This window comes from Leopardus geoffroyi, chromosome B4 (genome assembly GCF_018350155.1).
Source record: "Leopardus geoffroyi isolate Oge1 chromosome B4, O.geoffroyi_Oge1_pat1.0, whole genome shotgun sequence".
NCBI classification, from domain to species: Eukaryota; Metazoa; Chordata; class Mammalia; order Carnivora; family Felidae; genus Leopardus; species Leopardus geoffroyi.
In genome coordinates, this window is record NC_059341.1 from 39,145,898 (window position 1) to 39,171,043 (window position 25,146).

At 47.9% G+C, this 25,146-nt stretch overlaps 1 protein-coding gene and 1 long non-coding RNA gene across 5 annotated transcripts in view; one reads left to right on the top strand and one right to left on the bottom strand.

Moving 5' to 3' along the window:
• LOC123591186 overlaps positions 1 to 17,714 on the bottom strand; it is a 66,339-nt gene extending 48,625 nt beyond the window's left edge. For all 4 annotated transcript variants that reach the window (XR_006709156.1, XR_006709155.1, XR_006709153.1 and 1 more), the window contains exon 1: positions 17,368 to 17,714. This is a non-coding gene — a long non-coding RNA (uncharacterized LOC123591186). The remainder of the gene's footprint in view (positions 1 to 17,367) is intronic.
• The window catches only part of CCND2 (cyclin D2), a 30,627-nt gene continuing 21,216 nt past the window's right edge, over positions 15,736 to 25,146 (top strand). Inside the window, exons 1-3 of the mRNA XM_045465058.1 lie at positions 15,736 to 16,272; positions 18,082 to 18,297; positions 20,976 to 21,135. Coding sequence (XP_045321014.1) covers positions 16,078 to 16,272; positions 18,082 to 18,297; positions 20,976 to 21,135 — 571 coding nt within the window. The 5' untranslated portion in view covers positions 15,736 to 16,077. The remainder of the gene's footprint in view (positions 16,273 to 18,081; positions 18,298 to 20,975; positions 21,136 to 25,146) is intronic.

Below are 25,146 nucleotides of genomic sequence, written 5' to 3' on the forward strand. Positions count from 1 at the left end.
TGCCCCTTTAGTATTTCTTGCAAAGAAGGTCTGCTAGCAGCAAACTCTCTCAGTTTTTATCTGAAAATGTTATCCCACTGCTTCTGGCCTTCGTGGTTTCTGATAAGCAGTCAACTGTTAAATTTATTGAGGATCCTTTGTATAGGATGAGTTGCTTTTTTCTTGCTGTTTTCAAAATTCCTTCTTTGTCTTTTGAAAACTTGACGACGAAGTGTGTAGGTGTGACTGCCCTTAAGTTTAGTCTATTTAGAGTTTTTTGAGCTTCTTGAATGCATAGGTTAATGTTTTAAAATAAATTTGGGAAGTGTTCAGCTATTATTTCTTCAAATATTTTTTCTGCCCCTTTTTCTCTTCTCTTTCTGGAACTCCCACTATGTGTATGTTTGTATACTTAGTGATACCCCACAGGTCTTTGAGATGCTCATTTTTCTTCATCCCTCTTTCTGTTTCTCAGCCTGGGTAATCTCAATTGACTTATCTTCAAGTTAGCTGACTCTTTCTTCTGTTAGTTCAAATATGTTGTTGAAGCCACTTAGTTAATTTTTCATTTAGTTATAGTTTTCAACTTCAGAATTCATATTTGGATATTTTTAATAATTTTTATCTTTATTGATATTTTCTATTTTTATACTCTAATTCTTTAGAGATAGTTTAGTGCTTTGAACCTATTTATACTTTAAATAACTGATTTAATATCTTTGTCTAATAAATGCAATATCTGGGATGCCTTGGGAATGGCTTCTATGGATTGTTTTTTATCCTGTGTATTGGTCGTATTGTCCTGTTTTTCTGTGTGTCTTATAACTTTTTATTGAAAACTAGACATCTGAAATAATATAAGGTAGCAACTCTGCAAATCAGATCTTCCCACCACTACTCACAAACACATGGTACCAGGTTTATTGCTTTTGTTGCTGTTTGTTTGCCTAGTGATTTTCCTGACTAATTCTGTAAAATCTGTATTCTTGGTCATGCCCAACCATGGAAGTCTGTTTAGCTTGCTTCATGGTCAAATAATGATTGGACGGAGACTTCCTTAAATGCCTTGAACCAATATGTCTCTTAGCCTTTGCCAAGGGACTCTAGTGTATGTGTGGGCATACCTTCAACAATCTGGTAGGCAGTTTAACACTCTACCTTAGCTATCACTTCCTGTTTGCACAGATGCTCAAGATCAGCTGGTGGCAAGTAATTAGGGCTTTCTCAGGTCTTTCCTGGGCACATGCAAAGCCATGCACATGAATGTAGCCTTTTAGATTCCCAAGAACATATCAGAGCTTTTCAAAGCCCCTGTGGACAGCACATGTTCCAGTGTTCCTTAATTTTTTTTAGCCAGCCTCTTATTAAACCCAATGGGTATTGCCACCTCAGGTGGTTGGAATGTTAAACGACTGCAATTGATTGTTTTGGACGAACATGCTGGCGATAAGGCTGTTCACAGAAAGCAAGCTCTGACTCAGGTCAGATAATGACAAACCCTGAGATTGCAGCTTTTCCAGAGAACTGCCAAATAAGTCAAATAATGACATTTCTCTGCCTTTAAAAAGGCAGAGAAGTTTGGACGGGTGACAGGACAAAAGGAAAACCTACTTGGACAGGTAAAAGTCACAGGCAGTTATGATCTGGTAAAAAGCAAGGTACCCAGTGCAAAACTTCAAAGTCGGGAAAATCATTAAAATTAAAATGAGCAGTAAGTATCTAAGGCCATTCAGAGAACAGAATAAGTTTGTGAAACACAATAAAATACTGACAGAAGAAACAAGAATAGGGAAATTGTAACGATATAGTTTAAATGAAAAGATCCATGCAAAGTATTAACTTTAGTTTTATTTACTTTTTTAATGTTTATTTATTTTTTGAGAGAGAGAGAGAGAGAAAGAAAGAAAGAGAGAGAGAGAGACAGAGAGAGAGAGAGAGAGAGAGAGAGAGCGATCCAGGGAGGGGAAGAGAGAGAGGGGAAGAGAAATCCCAAGCAGGCTCCATGCTGTCAGCACAGAGACTGACATGGGGCTCAAACTCATGAACTGTGAGATCACGACCTGAACTGAAACAAAGGGTCTGACACTTGACAGACTAGGCCACCCAGGCACCCCTTAACCTCTTTAGTTTTTAAAGTGAAGGGCGCTACTTTAATCCCAGCACTGTCACTAACATGCCACATGATTGTGGGTGTAAGTGAGATGCTATCCCTTAGTTTTCCACGGAAGAACCGGAGTTTGGAGTTTGTCTCCCAAACTTTATTTATATACAACCTTCCTGATTTTAAACTCCCCATATCTATATCCCACTTTGTCAATTTAATTTGATTTATAGTTTTTTTTAATGTTTATTCATTGTTGAGAGAGTGTGAGAGCAGGGCAGGGGCAGAGAGAGAGGGGGGCAGAGGATATGAAGCAGGCTCTATGCTGACAGCAGCGAGCCTGATGCAGGGCTTGAACTCACAAACCATGAGATTGTGACCTGAGCTGAAGTCAGACACTCAACTGACTGAGCCACCTAGGGGCCCTGGTAAGTTTAACTTTAAAAAAAAATTGATTCCGGGGCACCTGGGTGACTCAGTTGGTTAAGCTTCTGACTTCAGCTCAGGTCATGATCTCACCATTCATGAATTTGAGCCCGGTGTGGGGTTCTACTCTGACAGCTGAGAGCCTGGAGCCTGCTTCAGATTCGATGTCTCCCTCTCTCTCTCTCTCTCTCTCTGCCCCTCCCCCACTTGCATTCTCTCCCTCTCTTTCTCTCTCTCTCTCAAAAGTAAACATTAAAACTATAAATACATAAATAAATAAATAATAAAAAAACTGATTCCTTTTCTCAACACTAATATAGTATTTGCCAAATCATCAGTTTGATATGTTACATTTTCTTCTAATACTCATTAAAATAAATATCAAACCATTAAAATACACAATGGTCCTCCATGTACCAACTACTTCACTTTGGTTTTTTTTTATACATATTAAATATAATTTATTGTCACATTGGTTTCCATACAATACCCAGTGCTCATCCCAACAGGTGCCCTCCTCAATGGCCATCACCCACTTTCTCCCCTCCCCCACCCCCATCAACCCTCAGTTTGTTCTCAGTATTTAAGAGTCTCTTATGGTTTGCCTCCCTCCCTCTCTTGTAACTTTTTTTTCCCCTTCCCCTCCCCCATGGTCTTCTGTTAAGTTTCTCAGGTTCCACATATGAGTGAAAATATACAGTATCTGTCTTTCTCTGCCTGACTTATTTCACTTAGCATAATACCCTCCAGTTCCATCCACGTTGCTACAAATGGCCAGATTTCATTCTTTCTCATTGGCAAGTAGTATTCCATTGTACATATAAACCACATCTTTTAAAAAAAAATTTTTTTAATGTTTATTTATTTTTGAGACAGAGAGAGAGAGACAGAACATGAGTGGGGGAGGAGCAGAGAGAGAGAGGGAGATACAGAATCTGAAGTGGGCTCCAGGCTCCGAGCTGTCAGCACAGAGCCCAATGCAGGGCTCGAACCCACAAACCGTGAGGTCATGACTGGAGCCGAAGTCGGACGGTTAACCAACTGAACCACCCAGGCCCCTGAAACCACATCTTCTTTATCCATTCATCTCAACTACCTCACTTTAATAAACACTGGGTTTGATGTGTAAGGTTCTTTCCACATCTATGATTGTGTGGATGGGTTTTCCCCTATCCTTCCTATTCACTTTGGAAGGTTACCTCTCAGTATGTGTCTCTCTGAGGACAAGGTAATTTGGAGTCTACTATGGACTACATGTGACTACATGATTACATGTGTGACCAAGCCATGTTGGCAGCAGCCACTGAGTCACTGACCCATGGTGGTGGTAAAAAGTGGGTGGAGATACCCCAGAGGTGACATCTGGGACAGAAAGGTTCATGATTTCATAGAGTAGATGAAAGACATTAATAATACCATCTACCAGAGCTGAACTGATTCTAAAAGAATATGACACAGTAGAGTTTGACTTAGCTTGATCTCAGTATTTACTGTATGCCAGGGCACTGTGCTAAGCACACAACCTTTACTCTTTACAATCAGTCTCCTCAGTAGATGTTACTATCCCCATCTTACAGATGAGGAAACCCAAGCTCAGAGCAAATAAATGACTCATCAATCCTCTTGTAACACCCTAATGAGTTCCTATAGGTCCTTTAATTAATCCTGGGAGGTAACCCTTGCTGTGTTGGAATGTATTGTAGGGAAAGCTCATTATATGAGCAGAAATATTCCTCCTTTTGATGTTTTATCAGAGACACTAGTTTTGTTCCCTGGGGCCACAAAACATAAGATCATCTGTAGTTTAATTCACCCAATTTATAGATGAGAAAATGGAGTGCAATTGTGGGTTTCATTACAAAACCAGCCTCCAGAAGATGAGATAAGCATTTTCTATTTCCTGTCTAGACTAGTATGCCTCAATAGTACTGGGGATGCCAGAAAAGTGGTACCAGAAAAGTGGGTGAGGGAAGGCAAATGTGGCTCATGGCCCTAGTGTGTTTCTTCGTAACCACTCTAATGGTCTGCCGGTTTCTGGACTTGCTACACTTTGCTCTTCTCATTAGTCACATGCTAAGAAATACACCATACTGTAAGATGGATATCAGTGACCTAGTCAGGATCCAGAGGAGGACAGCCTGCTAATAAGGGACTAGCATCCGACTGAAGAGCTGAAGGGAAAGAGTAACCTAGCCTAGGGGAGAATGGATGAAGAGATGGCATTTTCAAGTATCTGACCAACTGTTAGCATAAATGAGGAAGATGGCCAATCTGCCTTGTGTCAGAGGTCAAAGACACCATTTGTGGGCAGAAATTGCCAGGAAGCAGAAAATTCTGGGCACCTGACTAGCTTTGTGATCTTCAACAAGTCATTTAACCTGTTATCCTTTGGGATCATAATGGCACATGGTTCTTGGGAAGATCCTATAAGGCAAAGGACCTAGTTCAAGACCCACTGATAGTAAGTAGACACCAATGCTACTGAGTTTAGCCTCTGAAGTGTCTTGTCCAACCTATTAAGCACTGTATAAACATAGAATAGACAATGAAGATACCTTAGAGGACATGAGGTTCTCATCAGCAGAAATGTGTGAGCAAAGGCATCATCTTTACCTTTCAGGGACACTCTAAAGAGGTTCCTCTGTGACAGATAGGGTATGGACTGGGAGACCCATGGAGGTCTCTTCCAACCCTAAAATGTTGTCATCCCATATAAGTCTTGGCCTAATTTACATAGTTTGTGGCACAATGGGGACAGAACCCACCCCTTCCATCTCCAAGCCCAGTGCTCTCTTCACCGGCCCACATATCACACATTAAAAAAATTATATAGAACACTGTCTAGAAACTATTCCAAGTGTATCTGTTTATTCATTACAAGTTTCTCTTTCTCAGTAGCCACATTTTAAGAAGGAAACATGTCTACAAACACATAATTTTATAAAGCAGATAATTTAAATCATTTTATTAACCAATATTTTAATGTTTATTTATTTTTGAGAGACAGAGACAGAGTGTAAGCTGAGTAGGGGCAGAGAGAGAGAGACACACACTCAGAAGCAGGCTCCAGGCTCTGAGCTGTCAGGACAGAGCCCGACGCAGGGCTCGAACTCACGAACTGTGAGATCATGACCTGAACCAAAGTCAGATGCTTAACTGACTGAGCTACCCAAGCGCCCCGATAGTTTAAATCTAAGTAGATTTCACTGGAGTACAAATAATCCCAAAGAATGAAGTTTCTCACATGTTCAAAGCTTTGAAAAGTGAGGAAGAAAAGTAGGACCCAGCAGAAAGCCTTATTTGCTCATTCTTAGTTATTAGGACACTCCAGAAAGCAGGGATGGATATCTTGTGTAAAGATGGCAACTCTTGAAATTTGCTGTACTCCTTTTCCACCAAAGAAGCCACCTGATGCACAGGAGATCTGATGCATAGCTCAGAATAAATCTCATTTAAAGATTCCCATAAGGCACTGAGCCATCTCTTAGTTACCTAAAGAAGGACCTGCAAGTTAGGGTCCATTCAAAACTATATGTTTATATGTGCTCTAATGGGGACTGTGTTTGAGTTGTAGGAATAAAGCATTTGGTTAGTTTAACCCATGTGCTAGGATTTCCTTAAGCACTCTGGAACAGATATATGTTTCATGTATTTTTACATCCTCTATATATTTTTACATTCCATATATTTTTTGAAGACTGCCATCCCTATTCTATTAATTTAGGATTAGGAAAACGGTATTCTCTATTAGCTGACAACATGCATCAAAGTGCCTGCCTATAAGGGGAACTGAATTTTAAAGGTTCCAATCTGTGATGAGTTAACATCTCCCGAATACTTAGGGAGGGAGACTATGCCCAAATTCACAATTTAAGAATTGTTATGTAAAACATAAAATATATAAAAGATGCTATAAGATATAATTCCTATTTTGATGATGATGATGATGATGATGATGACGATGATGGTGATGATAAAGCCATGGGAACATAACAAAAACTTTAAGCTGAAAGGGATCTTAATGATCATTTACTATAGCTAGCTAAGTTTGTAGATGGGGAGCTGTGAAAATAGAAATATTTAAGGTACCTGAACGTCACAGTACTGCTTGGTAGCAAAGTAGGAACCAGAATGCAAATATTCTGAATTCTAGCCTAGTGCCGTTTCACCAACGTGATGCCATGAGGACACTATTTTATGCATCAATTTTAGAAGACATCCAGGCTACTAATTAGAGGTCTATATTTTGCTCTATCAACGTCTGGGTGACTAGGGACAAGTAAATGAGCTACTCTGACCTCAACTTCTTAACCAAAGGAGTGAAACACTAATCAATACCCTGTCGGATTCAACGAGGATTCATTCAGACGAGAAACAGATGCTCTGGGAAATACAGCTACTCAAAGAAAGGAATGTTCTCAGAATGATGGACCAAGAAAGCAGCTCTATCTTTGGCAACTTTAAAAGGACTAACCAGACCCCAAACATGTAACCCAGACATCCAACCAACTAGCTCCAGTAGAGTATAGACAAATTAAGAACATAATTTAAGAATAATTTAAGAACACTGTAAAAAACACTATGTAATTCAAGTAATAACTACTTGATTAGATCGAGTGTTAAAGGGAAGATAAATTTCCACGTCCCTGGCTTAAGGTGGGTTGTGTAAGATGGGTAAAACACAGCATCTTATTCTATGTCTTTTGCTCTATAATTTATTATTTTTAAAGCACTCATTTCTCATGCTTACCCACTAGAAAATGTACTTTTCAGAGTTAGGGACTGTATTCTTCAACTCTTTTTTCTCTCCTGCCTGCCTTCCAAAACATTCACTGAGTGTCTAACTGTATGCCCACTACGTTCCCAATGCCTAGCACACTGTTTGGCACGTAGTAAGGACTCAGTTTTTATTTAAAAATATGAATGAATAAATCACAAAAGCTAAAGACATTCTCCAAAGCACAGAAACTTCTGCATGTTTGACTCCTCCATTTAAACCATTAAAATTCTACCTCACAAATCTGAAGTATGCCCCCGACATGCTCTGATATATACAGACCTGTGATGTAATCAGTTTAACACATATGTGATTGCTCAGCGTGAATACAATATAGAATTTCAACTGCAGGCTCCTAGACACAGAGGCATATTCTGTGACTGGACAAAATGTCATGAGGTCCTACAGTACATTCCCGTTTCTAAGCAAGACTGCATCTAAACTACAGTAGAGAACAAGGCTTTCCTCAATCTGAAAGATTTCCGTTCAGTGAAACATACAGGCAGCCTAGGTATAGTCTTAAGTGTCTAAATAGAAGGTGAGATTTTGATTTCTTGGGGTAAGTATGATTTTCATCCCAAGTGTAGCCAATTTCACCAGAGTTCTATTACTGACTGACTTACATCATCTGCTAGATGACAAAAAATTGCTGGCAATTACACTACAAAGAGTATTTATATGAACTTTTCTTGTACAAAGGCAAGTAAATTTGAGCCTTCTTCAGTATTTTGTTAGGGAAATTTTTAATTAGATACACCACTTTATTTAAAAACAGAAGCACTAGAAAAACATATTCAGAAATGGGGGGGGGCAGAAAAACTTACGATTAGCCCAGTTTATTGGAATCACACAGTAGCGATCTCGTGCAGTTACTTGATACAGCTAAATTTCCTGAGTTTAAGTGATTTCAGGAAGATCCCCACACAGAATGGCCTGTACAGGTCTAGACTCCCTTCTCTCAAAATATTTTTTTAAAATAATGTTTCATGATCCTGAAATAATTGGTGGCCATATGTAAGACATTTCATCTGAAATCTTATGTAAACTAACCTAAACCATTTTCTTCAGGACATCTTCCTTGACACCAGGAAAAAGTTTTGGTCCTGGGTCTGCATTTGCCTGACAGACTGGCTGGCTGCTCTCAAAAATGGAAACATATGTGGGCACGATGAAGGAAAGGATTTGGAAGTTAGGTAAAGGAATTTTCTTGCTCCTTTTTAATCTTGTATGTTTTTCTCTCCCCCTAAGCAATAGGTCTACTAAATTTTGGTGACTTTTTATTTTCAAAAGTGCAAAACTGAATGCTTTTGGTGTTATTTCCCAGGACAAAAACTTCACTTGGTATTCATAACTTTTTTCTTACAATTTGATGACAATTTTTAGAGAAAAATAATGTGAAGGCTCACACATACACTCATTGAAAGAAGGAGACAGGGGAATTCTTATCATCATCAACATCATCACTAAATAGAGCTTGAAGGAACTCACCTCTGTACATCACAAAGAAAGAAGTATTTGGTTTATACTTAAAGGGACCACAATGAAAGTGTGATATGAGATGGCTAACAGCAGAAATAAATTAGGACTTTTTGCTCTAATTTCACCTTCCACATAAACCCCTCTGCTTTGGATTTGTGCTTTCCTAAGTTGTTTACACAATGCACAGGCACAGATTTTGTTTCAAGTTCATGTAAGAGCAGATGCCCTTACTTAAGGCTGAGCAAAGAGGAAGTGCATTCCTCCTAAGAGCCTAAATCCAACCTCGCTTGGATTGTCAAGCACACTTATACAAACTGCTTGCTTTCAGGTCAGTCCTAAAATAGAAAGAATATATCTCTCCAGAGGTGCACATTTTGAAAATTATAAAAATTTTAAAACAACCTGTTTTCACATTTCAAAACTCATTCCTTTTAAATGCCACCAAAAGACCACCAAGAAAATAATTTTAGAAAAATTTTTAATCTGCCCCCTGAAATTTGCCACCAGCAGAAAACAAACAAACAAATAAATCCCAAAAGCCTCAACAAGAAAACTATTTCTCCGGTTTTTATTAATTAGTTTTTAAAAATTTGGAGAATATGAATTCAGCATGTTGTAGTATTATGTTATACACTGTACTAGCAGATGCTGGCAATTCTTGTGTTTAATGATTGCCAAATAAAATATGAAATAAGGAATATTTATTAGAAATATTTTATATTGCTCCAAATTGGTTGTAACCTATGCACAGCTGAATAAAACCATGAAATCAAAAGAATATTCAATCACATTCAGAAAGTGGATATTTTAAAGGGGAATGAATGAACTTGGACAAAACTGAAGTGGTTAGAAAACAAATAAAAATCACTATTGTTCGAAAAAAATTTCTGGTAGGGGTAGTCTTGACATTTTACCAAGAATTTAGATCTACAAAGTGCTTAACTTGACCTTCCACAACTTAGGTGTCTGAAATTAAGCAGGAGCAAAATTTAAAGGGCAGTTATCTCTTAAGTTTTTTAAGGACTTCCTTTGGGTCTTTCCTTTTTTTTTTTTTTCCAATAATTTATTCTATTTTTTTACCTTTGTATAAACAAACCAAGTGTCCATAAAATCAGGCACTCAGAAGCAAGCCCTCTCACATACAGTTCACTCAGACTGAACTTCAACAGCAAGTATTGATATTATCACTAATTTTAACTCTTCTCTTTTTTTCAAAAGAAACAAAACAAAGTGTCTTGGGTCAGATCAGCAACCGTTAAACGAAAAAGAAATAAATAATAAGTTAAAAATAGAGGGAATGTATTAAAACGAATGAAGAAAGTAATACTCACAACCAAACTCTGTCATCTTAAAAAAGAAACACTTTCACACTTCATATCTGATTGGGACAGAAAGCTTTTCCTTTACATTTGAGACAAATAATTGCACCTCAAATCCACATTTTCAAAGAAGCCCCTAGCTTTCTGCATCTGGCTCTTTCAACAGTCTCTACCTCATTGAGGTAAAAGCAAGTTCACATTTACTATTTCCGCCCCCCCCCCCAAACACATCCCACTACAGTTCCTTGTAAATTTCAGCATAAAATCAGGATTATCACTGTGGGTTTAGAAAATGACATATTTTAGATCTCACCCCCCCTCCCCGGACTCAAAGATTAAAAAGGCTTTGCCCAAATTTAGGGGAAATTGAAGGTGCTTGGGCTCTGCCTGCAGTTGGAGTTTCCAGCCCCTGCAGTCTAGAAGGTTCTTCATGAGTACGGACACCACATGGGTACCCAGAGAGTGGGAGGGGAGTCGCCCTGCACTTTTGCCGGTCTATTTGTGGAACTCTTTGACAAGCATATTTCTGGACGGATTCGCTGCTCGTGCAGTAAAATTCATCTAATATCGCTCATGTCCATTTTCGGGAGGCAGAGCATCGACCAACCCAGCTGGTGTTTAAATGGTGAAGGGGGCGGGGGGCAGGAACGAATATGCCGCGCGTGAAAAACTACTGGCGTAAAAGCAAACGCAGAACTCATGCCCCGAAGAACAGAAAAACACTGTCCCGTCTCCCTCACAGGAGAGAGGGTAGAAAATAGCCGAGTGGCGGGGCGTCGCGACTTAGGAGTCGTGATATTCAGTCTGGTGTCGATACGGAGCGGAACCGGACCACGACCCAAAGCAATGAGCTTTTTCTGCAGCCAAGAGCTGCTCCCGACCTCCAAGTGCAAAAATAAAGTCGGAGGGGGTGGCAGGCGGCGGCGGAGAGGGGAGGGTGCGGAAGGAGGGTCGCCGCCCCGGCTCGCGGGCAGGCCCGCACCGCCTCTCCCACCCCGCCGGCCGGCCGGGGGCCGCGGACCTGCCCCGCCGCTCGTGCGCCCACCGCGCTGTGCCGGACACGCCGCAACCACCCCGCGCCGCTCCCCTGCCGGCGGGCCCCCTCCCCCGCCGCTTCCTCTAGCTCTCCCAGCCCCTTCCCCCCACGTGTGGGTGACGTCAAAATTCCGCGAAAAAGCCGCGTGGTGGCTCCCCGAGCGGAGGCGCGATTCCGCCGCCCAGCGGCCCCCTCCCGGGCGCGCCGGGGAGGGGAGGGGGGAGGAGGGCGAAGCACCGAGACGGCCGGTTCCTTTTCCTCCGGGGAGGCAGGGCGCCGCCGACGCCGCGAGCCAGGCGCCCCCCGCCCCAAATCTTATTGGAAAATTAACTTTTATAAAGCTAATGCATTTCCAGATCTATTTTCGGCCTCTCGAGGCGTGTCTTGCGGCTGAATCAGACAGGAAGAGGGGGAAGTTCGGATCTTTTTATTTTTTATTTTTTTTCCAAGGGAGGGGAGTGAGATGCTAGGTGGGTGAACAGACGGCAGGCGCGAGCCGTCGGGACCCACGCCTATCGCATCTGCTGCATCAGGCACACAGCCCCGGTCCGAGCTGAAACACCGAAAGGGCAGTCTGAACACACGGGCCGGGCCCGACGCTGCCCCCCCCCCCCGCTGGACCCCGGGCGCCCCAGAGAGGCGACCGGCGGGGCGGGGGGCGTGGGGGCCACGGCAGCAGGGTCCCGGAAGCGTATTCACACCTGGAGTCCCAGGGCCCAGGTTGGGAAGCCCTCCTCTGGCTCGTCCCCTCCCACCTTCCTCGCTCTGCGCCCTCCAGTTCCCGACCTTTCCCTTTCACACGTTTTTTCAGTTTGCTTTCACTCTTTTCCTGTGACCGCCCCCCTCCCCAATTCCTCTTTCTCTCCCTTCTCTAGCTCTTTCCTGTGTCCCGGGAGCCGGGAACTGAGACTAGGTCACTTGCCACCTACTTTGAAGTAACCGTCGGGTTTTTGGTTTTCATTGTCTAACCATCCTTCAATGGAGAAACACAGACACAGCCCTGCTCTTTCAGGGACTTCGGGGGAGGGCGATGGTACCCATTCCGGAGCCTGAACTCACTCCCCTCCCCCCACCCGGCTAGATCGCCCCTGCGACGCAGCAGCGGGGCTCGAACTAGCGCGCGGCTCGGAAGCTGTGAGCCGACGGCGTGATCACCTGGCCTGCGGGCATCTGCCAGGTGAGCTTGGGAGTGTGTGTGCTTAGTGTTTGCAGGTTCCTGCAGAAATGTGCCTATAAACACCCAACACCCTGCTGCACCCTACACCTACAGGGTTTTGTACACTTTCCAACCGAAACTCCAAAACGCGAGGAACAGGGGGTGGGGAGCCTGCACGGGAGGGAATAAAAGTCCAATAAAACTTATGTTCACCAGAGTTTATCACTGATCCTATGAAGGACAGGATTTTTTCTTCCTTGAGGGTGAAAAGGGGATAAGGAAGAACCAACATTATTCCCCTCCCCCCTTTTTCCACAGGGACCAGTTTTGACTTAAAAGGCAGAGCATAGGCGCTTGGGTCCCCCCCGCCCAAACCCGAGTCTATACTCAAAGAAAATTCGCACATTTGCCCAGAAGGCAACGTGCCTTTTCCCGCGTGCTAGGTGCTGTGCTTTTTAACAAGCAAAATTAAGGTTTTAACACATGGTCGGAGTGGCGACCGAAAGGGAAAACTCAGTTTCCAGTCCAAGCCTCCCGGAGACATTCCTGCCAACCTCCGCACCCTCTCACGCCCCACCCCGTGCGTTGGAGACTGAAACCCAACTGGGGGACGGATTCGAAGCGAGGTTAATGTTCGGGAACAGTCCGTAATAGGAAGTGGAAGTGAATGGGGGAACTCGAAGAAGCAAGCCTGCCACGCGGGAAGCGTCCGCCCGCGTGGGGCTGAGTGAATGCAAAGGCCGGCGGGAGAGGGGGCATCCGCCCGCGCCCCTCTGCGCCCCTCCCCTCCCAGCCGCCGCTCCCCCAACCCCGCGCCCCGCCGGAATTTCTCCGGGAAGACAGACAGGGGTAGGGGTACGGGGGGAGGGAAGGGGCTAGAGGGGCCCTCGGCTTGCTTTTGAGACTCGAGACGTCGCCACCCAGGCTCTCCCCCCCCCCCCCCCCCCCCCCCCCGCCTCAGGGTGGGCCAGGCCGGGAGGACGACCACCCGCCTCTTCCCCTCCCCCCTCCTCCCCATTTCAGGAGCCCCAGGGCTGGGGATGCTTTCCCTGCAGGGAGGTGGAGAGAAGACCGTGCTTGGTTAGTTATCAAGTGATGTCAAGAGGCTGGAAGCCTTCGCCGACTTCTGTCCTTGCCTGTCGGGCTAGATTTATACTTTAAAAATACCTCTCTCACCCCCACTGCCCCCCCCCCCACCTCCCCAGCAGCTTTCTTTGAACCGCTCATTGGTGGCTGAGGTGAAGTTTGAGTAATTCCTTTATGGGGTCTTAAAATGTAAGTTAATATATTTATCCGGAGTGACTCAAGCTGGAGTCGGGAAGTCCAAGTTGACTAAAATCAATAGGTAATTGTTAGGGACCGACTCTATTCCGAGGAACACTGTACTTAGCCGGAGTGTCATCCGCTGTGCAGGGCTGTTTCATTTTGAGTTGCAACTTGGGTTTCTCATTGAGCTTTTTTCTTCCCGAAAGCTAATGGCTTCCACAGCAATTAGACATTTTCCTCGCCCGCCCCCTTCCCTCCCCTTTCTTTACCTAAGGTAGATTGGATACTAATTCCCGCGGCTATTGATAAGGTCGGAGGCACCGCGGCCTCTCCCCAGCCCTCGCCCGCCCCAGTCCCCGCTTTCCCTCCGCCCTCCCTTGGCTTCCTTTTGATGTAGCGGGGAACGCGTCCTACTAAAAAAAAAAAAAAAAAAAAAAAAAAAAAAAAAAAGAAAAAAAAAAAAGAAAAAAAAAGAAAAAAAGTAATCTGCCCGGTAACAATCAGCGCGCAGTAGCAGGAGCCCCAGAGCTATTGGCTATGCAAATAGAGGGAGGGGAGACGGCGCCCCAAACTCTTACTCACACTTTAAAGAGATATGCCCCCCCCTTCGTCCCCCCCCCACCCCTTCCGCCCCACCCTCGTTTAAAGGGGCTCGCTTCAGGGCCTGAGCAAATCGCTTGCACCTCTGGTTTATTCACTCCCGGCCTTCTCAATTCCACTTCGGCCCCTTCTTTCAGGGAATCTAGTGAACAGCTCACCCAGCTCGCCCCCCCCTCCCGCCCCGCTAACTCTCCACGTCCCGGTTTGGGCCCCCTTTCTCGGTGAAGGAGGTGCACAGCTGACCATGGTGTTTCCAGGGCCCTGACCCACGCCATGCTCGCTGCACGTGCCAGTTCGGCCAACTTGCTGGGGGCTCTGGGCTCCCTCCCCATCCCCCCAAAGTGAAATAACACTGAAAGTCGTGGGGGCGGGGGTGGTGGGAGGAAGGAGGTGAGGAAACGCCACTATATCCCCTGTAAAAGCAGCGTTGACCCCGGGATGCATTTGAGCACATGTCTGAGCCGACTAGGCTGGCAGCATCTCCACCACAACCCTGCTCCCGGGGAGAAAGCCCTGGCTGGCGGGTGAGGCGTGAACCCCGAGGGGTCGGCGAGGATGCAAGCGAAGGACACTGGGTGGAAGTCTTGGGCCTCCGAGGAAAGGAAGGGGTGGTGTTGTTTGCGCAGGGGGAGAGAGGGGGAGCCAGACCTAATCCCTCCCTTGCCCCCCTCCCCTCCCCTCCCCCTCCCGGGCTATTTCCTAGAAAGCTGTATCAGTGTGGCCACGCTCGGCGCAGACACCTCGGGCAGCTTGTCAGCAGATGCAGGGGCGAGGAAGCGGGTTTTTCCTGCGTGGCCGCCGGCCGCGGAGGAACCAATGGTAGCCCTGCAAACCGGCCCCCCCCCCCGCCCCCCGCCGGCCTGCGGCAGCCCTGGGCGTCTCTCCGCTGCTCCCCAAGGCGCCTGTAGCGCCCCCAAGAATGGGCTGGTTTCTGCTCTAGGGTCACATTCTATCACGTCGAAGAAGCTGCCCCCTCCCTCCAAACACCCACCCCTTCCTCTTCTTCCTCTCCACACACAAATGCGGGCGTGGGGGCTGGGGGGGGGGGGACGTTGTTCTGGTCCCTTTAATCGGACTTTTGAAACAGCCTTGCAGTGATCAGGAACTTAAACGTCCGGGATATAACCTTTATCTCTGGATATCCGAGCTTGCTATTTTCTAAAATCGCTCTCCTTATTTTTCACTTAAGGGATCTGTTTCAAAATTGCACGAGCCTACCCCATCTTCCAGTAATCTACCCGTCATTCTCGGATCTTACATACAGGGGCAGGAGTGTAAGGATCAATTTTGAAAAAGCCCAAGTTGGTCGTATTTTGGCATGATACAACCTACAGAATGTGCGAAATTAGAGGGACTAAAGAGGAATCGGTGTGGGTTTTTTTTGTGGGTTCCCCTATCGGGGCCCCTGGCATGCCGGGCTGGATGGAGGGAGAGGGCCTCGGAGAGCTAAGGAGACGGGTGGGGGGGCGGGGGACCGCGTTTGAAGTTAGGTCGGGCCAGCTGCTGTTCTCCTTAATAACAAGAGGGGAAAGGAGGGAGGGAGGGAGAGATTGAAAGGAGGAGGGGAGGGACGGGAGGGGAGGGAAGGGGAGGAGGAACCGGAGAGGGGAGCGAGGCGAGAGGGAGGAGAACTAACTGCCCAGCCAGTTTGCGTCACTGCCTCTCAGAGCAGAGAAGAGCGAGCAGGGGAGAGCGAGACAAGTTTGAAGGGGAGGGCAGGCAGAGTCAGCAGCCCCCGAGGCTCTCCTCTCCCACCGCCCATCCCTTTCCTCTCTTCTCCCTCAGCCTCTCTCTCTCTCTGCCCCATAACTTTTCTCCCGAAAACCCCCTACCTAGCCAAAGGAAGGAGGTAAGGGGAACCCTCTCCCCTCCCCCCTCCAAAACCCCCCAATTTTCCAGTCCGGAGAAAGCAGGGAGCGAGCGGGCACCCGGCTGGCCATGGAGCTGCTGTGCTGCGAGGTGGACCCGGTCCGCAGGGCCGTGCCGGACGCCAACCTGCTCTACGATGACCGCGTTTTGCAGAACTTGCTCACCATCGAGGAGCGCTACCTTCCCCAGTGCTCCTACTTCAAATGCGTGCAGAAGGACATCCAGCCCTACATGCGCAGGATGGTGGCCACCTGGATGCTGGAGGTAGGTCTGCAGATAGGATACTCGCCCCCCCCCCCACTCCACCCCCAGCGCAGGGAACCTAAAACTTGGAGAGGGCAGGCTCCGCGCTCGCCTCCCCGCTCCTGTGCGCGAGGTTACCCCGAGCCCTTTGGCGAGACGCGTGGCTTCATTTCTGTTCCTTGCAGGATGCAAGGCTAACTGGGGGAGGGGGAAGGGGATAGGGAAGGGAGGAGGAAAATCTGGGATAAACGAGGCTGTCCTGGAGCGGGGGTGGGGGAGCATCCCGCGCGCGTATGCCTGCATGTGGCTGCCTCTTCTTCCCACCCCCAGCCCGACCTGTCTTTTGCGAGGCCGCCACTGCTTTCGGTGCAGTGAAGAAGGGAGTAGGAGCGTGAAATCGGGACCCAAACGTAAAAAAAGCCAAAAAGCAGCCCCCCAAAAGCCAGAGAAAATTCGTCCTAGCCTCAGGTCCCCGCATGTGGTCGCGACTCCGCGTTGGCACTTAAGGGGGGGGGGGGGGAGAAAGAGGGAGGGGGAGGAGGGAGGAGGAGAGAACCGGAGAATTCAGGAGCCCCGGAAGTCGCATTGAAGAAACATGTGTTTTAGGGGAACCCAAAAGAACCACTTCTTTACCCTTGCTCCAAATCTTTGCCGAGCAAGCCGTGTGCCCACGTATGCACAGCTCTGGACCTGCCGTGGTTTCGCCATGTTGCTTTGCAAACTCCGGTTGGAAAGGCTGGAAACGTCGCCCGCTCCCTCCGCGCACCCCATTATTCCGGCCACCCCACTTGTAATAGTGCCCTCTTCCCCAACCCCCACCTCAGGAAGGTTACTTACAGTTTGGCTTTCCAGTTTCCTCGCTGCGGAGATTTGGGTGGGGTAGGAAGGGGGGGGGAGGAGGTGTGTGTGGGGGGAGATGTCGGGGCACCCCTAAAGGAGAGGTCAGAGTCCCCCGTGCCTCTCTCTGGAGGCTCCCCGTTCCTCGGCTTTCCCCCAGCTCGTCACCACGGTCCCCAGTTTCTGCCCTTGTGGGCCGCAGCCGGACACTCTTGCCGCGGCGCTCACCCCTCCAAGTTTCCCCTCGGGATCCAAAGCCCCAGGGGTCGAGATACAGACCTTTCCGGCACCCGAAACCTCCGTTTCGGGAAGCCTGGATCCTCTTTGGGGTTTTCACGCCAAAAGGGCTTTTCTAGGATATTTCCTCGATTTTTCATTATTTTTTGAAACCGTCTCCCCATGCTCCCGAGTCCAGCCGCCGAGGCTGCGGCTCTTCCTCCTCTCCTCCCTCCCCCTCTCTTCCCCACCTCTCCCCACCCACCCCCCCAATAGCGGCGCCTGGGCCGCAGGGACCCCCCCGGACATTTTTTCCAATTGTCGGGAATGATAGAGCAGGGTCCGGGGATCCGAATGAGACCAAGAAGAAGACCCCCGGAGCCTCCAGAATATTTTTATTGATTTTTTGAAAAGATGACGAAATCCAAAAAAGAGAGTGTGAGCGAGTTAGAGTGAGCAAAGAAGTCAGTAGCCAAAGGGAGCGTCGCCGAGCCGGGCGGCTACTGCGCATTTGTTTGCCTCCTGGCTTCGGATCTTCAATTCACCTCTTTTTTTTTTACCTTCTTGGGGAATACCCCAGCACGTATGGACTATTTAGATTTACCCCGTTTTCCTCCTCTTTATTCTTATCACATAGCCTACTCCCCTCCCCCTCCCCACTCAAAAATTAAATATTTTTGCTTGTTTCCATAGGTTGTGCCTTTCATTTTTTTTTTTTTTTGTCTTTTCCTGACACTGTTCCCTCAACCCCCCAACCCTTCCCCACTCCCATTGTAGGTCTGTGAGGAACAGAAGTGTGAAGAAGAGGTCTTCCCTTTGGCCATGAATTACCTGGACCGCTTCTTGGCTGGGGTCCCAACTCCTAAGACCCATCTGCAGCTCCTGGGTGCTGTCTGCATGTTCCTGGCCTCCAAGCTCAAAGAGACCATCCCTCTGACAGCAGAGAAGTTGTGCATTTACACCGACAACTCCATCAAGCCTCAGGAGCTGCTGGTAATGCCTACCTCCTTTCTTTTCTCCCTTTCTGCTCTTCCTTCCTTCTTTGCTCTCTCCTGTCCTGATAAGCTTCTGCCCACTGCTCCCCAAAGGAATCCTTAGGATCCCAAATTACCACATCGTTGGAATTTTCACACTTTAGGAGATACCGCTTTTAATATGAATTTTTTTGTGTTCCTACTGCGAGCCAGCCACCATGCTAAGCCCTGAGGCTACATCCACAAATAAGATCCCCGCGACATTTGTGTTGGGGGAATTCATTTGCACTTGTGTGTGCGTGCGCGTGTGTGTGCATGCATGGGTGTGTGTAGGGGAGACTTGGAACACGGTGATCACATTTTAATTAAATTCCAAATTTTCAACCACTGAATTTTGAGAAAATAGCTCAACTTCCCACATGGTAGGCATGTGTTCCCTTGGTAAAAGGGTGTTGTGGTGCGTCTCCTAAGAATCCAGAGTTCAAAGGTAATGTCTTATCTATCTATAAATTTTCAAGATACCTGCACATAGTAGCTGTTCACTAAATACCAGCTCACTGACATTTGAGCCAAGTCAGAATTTGTCCTTTAATTGGAGGAATCTGAGGCCTGGTTCTCGGGGAGGCGGGCTATGACCTCTGTATGGTGACAGGGGTCCTGTCTTGACTCAGGTTTTCTAACAGCAAACCTTTTCCCCACCCAGTCTAACTCATTTTCCCCACAGCTTCACACTCAAGGCGTCCATGTGGCAGCAGTGTGGAATGGTAGAGTGGTTCCCAAGCCCACCTTCCGTGGTCTGCACACCTTTTCTCCGCACTGTTTGGAAGAGCCCCCTCCCCCACCTCCTTCTGATCGCCCCTCCCCCTTCCTACTGGGAAGGCCTGCACAAAGTCCACAGGGCTAGGACTGGCTCCTAGAACTGAGCTCTTTGTGAAAAGGCCTTCCTTTCTGGGGCTGTGCTGCCATCTAGTGGCAGACATGTGCAAGGATGGGGGAGGAATTGCGGGGAATGTAGAGAGGGGCATGAATGACTTCACCTTTGAACCGCTGCCAGATTTCAGCTGCTTCTGGTTTGGTCCGGGAGGCCCAGAAAGGTGCTTTCTTCTGGGAGATCTGCTTCCTTTAATAATAGTACAAGACGAGTGGTTTATTTCACACTCCCCTGTGAGAAGAAAGGGCTGGAATTTCAAGCCATCTTAGAAGACACTGGTTGTGTAGTAATTTTACCAGTTTTTTTTTTTTTTCCTCTTTTTAAACCCCAATCCTCTGTAAAAAGCCAAGGGGGACTTTAAAGCATGTAAAGGAAAAGTCGTTAGAGTTCATCACCAGTTTGTTTTTCTCAACGGGAAACCAGGAAAATGAATCTTCCATTTGGCTCATTTGTTTCAACGTGATGGTGGGTCGTGGTGTTCTTTGGGACACCCCAGTTTTTCCAGGACCGGCCAAGCCAATTCATGTTGCTTCACAAGCACCCTGCCTTGTCCCCCTTTCCCTGTCTCTTGATCCCAGAAGGTGGGAGGTACAGGAATCCTCCTATTTACTTATGAGAAATCCGAGGCTCTGGGAGGGGAAGGGAGTCACCTCAGATCACACAGCCATGAGTGCTACAGGAGGGGACTGGGGCTCTGGTTGCTGGTGTAGCAAATGGAAGAGAGCCGGGGTTCTTAGGGTGAATGGGGGAGTAGCGTGCACTGGCACGGTGGTCTCTTCCTGTCTCTTCTGAAGATGATTAACGGATAGGCCTGTTTTCCCTCTGATCACACGTAGTTTTAAAGTTTCCTTTCTGGCCTGTTGGACTCTGAACACAATTCCCCAAATGTATCTCAGTAAGGGAGAAAAAAGGATTTTCACTAGATGGACCAATGGTGAGAAGTCCGTGAGAGAGGGGGTCATATTGTCCCCCCTCAGCATTTGGACTGAGGGGTTCCATGACTTTGCCCAGGCACCTTCACTTTGCCCTGTTCAATCTCCAGCTGCAGCATGGGGTTGCTAATGACCATCCTGGTGGGTCCTCCAGTCTCGGTGACAGAGGCCTATGAAACATGTAGGAGAAAGGGCACTCTCCTGGCCGAATGTCATTTCCCCAAGACTTCTGCATTATGTGTTGAGGGGAAAGTTTTAAAGCTGAGAAAAGTGGCACTTATTGGCACCAATTACAAGCAAATTGGTTGCCAAGGAGTTGAGCCAAGGAACCTTATTTTGAGCTTTATCTGTGTGCATCATTTTTCCCTGAGGATTAAAAAGACTATTAATCCAGCGATAGAGACCTGTACAATAAATTATTACCTAAGGGCCACAATGACCTTGGCAGTGTCTTGTAAGTTCAGCTTTCTGGGCGGGGGGTGGGGGGGGGTGGTGGGCAACAGGACCGCATGGAGGTCCATGTTGGCTGGGGGGGTGGGGGGAGCCGAAGAGGAAAAGAACTAGGAGAAAGTAGAATCTTGGCAACAGCTACCTGGGCTCTCATTGTTTTTGGTGGAGCCTCACATTTGAGGCAGAAGAAGAGATGCCAGCGACTTCCAGGCTTTGGGGGGCGGGTGGGGGGTGGGGGGGCTTGGACAAATGGGCCCACCTCAGGATCCAGCAGCATCCTCCTGAACATCATTAGAACTGGTCCGGACCCCAGCCCCTGGTCCCTGACACCAGGTCAGCCTTTGGGTTTTATACTCTTGTCTCCCTCCCTCCCTCCCTCATCAGGAGTGGGAGCTGGTGGTGTTGGGGAAGTTGAAGTGGAACCTGGCGGCTGTCACTCCTCATGACTTCATCGAGCACATCCTTCGCAAGCTGCCCCAGCCCAGCGAGAAGTTGTCTCTGATCCGCAAGCATGCGCAGACCTTCATTGCTCTGTGTGCTACCGGTAGGAGCAGGCTGGAGCCGGAGGGGGCCTCGTGGGGGGCGGGGACACAGGCTGAAGAGCCCCGGGGGGGGGGGGGGGGGGGGGTGGTCAGGGAGAGACTGACGGGGGTACTAACTGGCATGGGCTTAGGGGTTCAGGAGAGGGGTGGTCCCAAGTAATCTAGAGTACAAGGTTTTCATGCCCAGGCTGTGTGTTCTTTATTTTATCTGAGCTGGTGTATTCTTTTTTCCTACTAAACTCGTAAATGGTTTATGAGGACAGGTGTGGTAAGCGGAAAAAAAAAGTGCCTGTTAAAATATTCTTTATGATGTCTAAAGTGCTCTTTGAAGATTATATATACTGCTCTCTGGTTGTGTTTAAATCTTTAATCTTTTGAGGAAAAGGATGCTTGGAGATAAGGCCAAGAGGAAATTTGGGGGGGTGGGGGCAAATATAGGTTAAAGGAACACTGTCTTGATAAATACGCTGCCTGCCCTGATAAGCAGTAAGGGAGGTTGAAGGAGTTCTCTTTACTGTAGGGCACTTACTGCTGGGTAACTGGTGGATGGGGGAGTGAACCTGGCTGGCTCTCATCAAGGACTCACCTTCTGAGCACTAAGTTCTGATGCCCTCCCTTTAAGTGCTGCTGTTTTGAATTGGTTGCAGCCTTTACCAGCAAGCGCAAGTGGCTTTTTCATATTAAAAGCTTTCCACCCACCATGTTGATCCCACAATTGATACATAGTTCTTACTGGCCCATTTGCTTTGCATTTCCCTAATAAACTAAAGGCAGTGGTTTGACAACTGTCTCATTAAACTGAGCCTTGGCCAGTTTCTACTATTTTTGTTCCTTGGTAGTGGCCATGGGAGAGACCCTGAAACCTTAATCATAGGTAAAGACATCATAGGTAAAGAACTGACTGGGCAGGTCTTTTGTTTTGTGGTGGGGGGGGGGTTGGGGGGGAGTTGGGGGGGGGGAACCCAGAGGGTTCAGCCCAAGTTCGCTAAGAGTTGTTGAATTTTAGAGATGGGACTCCTGGGTTACCTTTTTCCCATGTTTTGTTACATGTTATTTGTAAGTATGTACAAATGGATCACACAATATGCAATAGTGTATATGCTCTGTGTTCTCAGTCAAAAGTTCAGGCTTTGCTACTTATCACTGGATGACCTTGGACGGCTGCTTAACCTCTCTGAACTTGAGCTTCTTCATCTGCAAAACACACCTGTTGATACATGATCTTAACAGCCTTTTCAGGGTGGTTAGGAAAACAAAAATCAGAAAGAGACAATGTGCAAAGAGGTACTTTATGAACCAAGGAACGTGTAGACCATGTGTTGTGGTACTAATTGTGAAAATGCCACCATCTCCATGTTTAACTGTTGCAACTGCCTTAATCCAATTCAACAGGACCCCTTACTCTCTGCCTTCCCTGGCGTGAATGTAGGGTTCCCAGCCACCCACATTTGATTCTAGGGCTTAGATTTTTTCTCACCGGTTTTCTGTAGTCCTGCCCTTCCAGATCCAGACTGGGCCCATGGCCATGTTAATGTGTCCTGTGCCCCTTTATGAGAGAGTAAGCTGTCCTTCCTGCAGCCCTGAGGGGGCCATTCTTCAGAGCCCCCATGGATACCTTGCTGACTTTTAGACAGTAGCCATTCTTTTGCTTCCTCGCCTCTCTTGCTGTCTGGCCTGGGGCCCTAGAGGTCAATCCCTCATTGACTTGTCATTTTGTCTCCCAGGCCCTGCTGTCCCTTCCTCTCCATTGTCATGATTCACTGTGGGGGAGGGGTCAACCAGTCCTTTTTTCTCTAGCCCTAGGACCCCCGACCCTCTGACCCGAAGCTCCCCCATTGCCCAGCTGTTAGCCAGAATTCTGCTTTGACCTTGTCTCTTGACTGACAGATCTTTTGGGGTCTGTCCACCCATTCCCCCATTCTGATCTCTGATTGGGGTAGGGATGGTAGGTGGAATTATCCAGGCATGGGCAGATCCCCAGTTTCTGTAAAGGCCCATTCTCTAAAATTGGGGGTCCCATCCCCTCACTTCTGGCCTTCTTGCCCAGATCCTTGGGGTGGCTGCCAACTTTGGGGCCAGAATAAGGAGCTGGAACTCAGGCACTGAGGACAGAGGTCCAAGGAGTGGCACAGGAAGTCACGAAGACTGCCTTTGGGGAGCCATAGCTAGCTCTGGGCAAGGGCTAAGAAAGGATACAGGGAATAACTCCAACCAAATGAAGACCACCAGCCATGTACTAAGCCTTAGGTGTGGACTGGTCAGAGCAGAGGGGGCTCCTCAGAAGTTTCCTGAGTCTAGGAAGGATGGCTCTGTCTCCCAAGGCTTTTCTTTCTTGATCTGTGCTTGAGTCTGTATGAATGACCAAGTTACATAGAATCCTCACTTTGTGGAGTTTTATACCGGATGGCCTGATGGTATAAAAGCCCAGATCTACTTTTCTTGGAGGAAACACCTTCCAGTTAGATGAAATGCCCCCTTTTGGGGCCAGGGTGTGACAAATGGTTGAGTGCCTGGGACTGTCTGGCAAGCGGCAGGCACAAGGTAACTGAGAACCAAAGGTAGGTGATACCGAGAAGGTCCAGTTTGCTCCTTGCACCTCACGCCTCTGTCCTTGTCCCCCAATCCTGAATATTCTGCCCTGAAGCCCAAGAGGCACCTGTAGCCAGGGTCTTGCAGACTTAACAGTGGGTCTGGAGGAGATGGTAGCCAATCCTCTAGGCTGTGTGGCTAGTTTATGGGATAAGCTGGTTGTGAAAGAGCTGGCAGTAGTTCCTCAGTCTGTGCGGGGAGTGCATGTGTGTGTGTGAAAGGGGAAGAGAGAGCAGGAGAGCAGAGAGGGGCCATGAGAAGGGGAGCGAGGCTGCAGTTTTCCTTAGGGGCTAGAGGGTAAGATGGTGGCAAGGCAGAGAGATGCCCTCCCCCCTCCCCCCCCCATCTCAGAATGGCTTCTGGCAGGAGAGACTGCCTCCACCTGCCTGGTGTCCCTCTCTGGGCCAGTCATGGTTAGTGAAGGCACTGGAGGGAGAGGGAGACCTTCATAACTGACAGCCCCTGGCATTCCCTTTCCTGGAGCTTTTGATCCTGGGGAAGCAGGACTGAGCCTTAGTGTCCCCCTGTTCGTAGGTGTGATGGTAGAGAGTCCCCCAGGTCTGCAAATGAGGAAAGAAGTACCGTTTAATATGACTCAAGATCACACTCTGGCACTGGAGGATTCTTGATGCGGGATCTCACGCTCAACAGATGATTCCAGTTAGTCTAGAAACGCCAATGATACTGAGTTTGAACTTGGTGTGGGGTGGGGTGGAGGTGCTTAACCTCCCTACCTATGCGCGGTATCCCACATCTCCCTCTTTTTGCCTCGGGCCCCACCTCAGGGTGTTTTGCTTATTAGCTCTTTGCAGCATGCACTTGAGTAGCCCCGCCCAAGGCTCCCCACCCGAGGCCTGAGCCCTGGAGCCCCAATGAAGCCCCAGTGAAGCCCCAGTGATGATAACTGCTGTATTTCCAGCCTTCCTGGCTTTACCCAAAGGCGTTTCATAACCTTCTATCATAAGATAGAATTATAGCCGGGGCCCGGAGAAGGTAGGTGGGTTGGCCCCTTACCCCAAAAAGGTTTGCCCTGGCGGCTGCCAGGTGGGAAGAATTTAAGCCACCTTCCTGTCTCTGTGCTTCCCCCACAGCTGACAGGGCGCGGAGCTGAGGGGAAGTGACGTGGGCAGCCGACAGTGTCAGTTCTGCAAGCGCACCCCGTGGGGACCAGCAGTGTGGCAGGGCTATCTCACTTCCCTTCTGGCCGGACAATGAGTGAGGAGTAGGCTGCTTGCTGTTCTCCAGCCGTCTCCCTCCCCTCCTCCTGCCACCTAGGCCTTTGGAGTTATATTAGTGTTCCATGTCACCGTGGTCCTTCCCCACAAGGACAGGGTGTGCTGAACCTATTCCAGGGGTGGTAGGTGAGGTGTGTGCTTCGGCCATCACCTGCTGGCCAATGAGCATCTGGGATTCTGGCCTTTTAA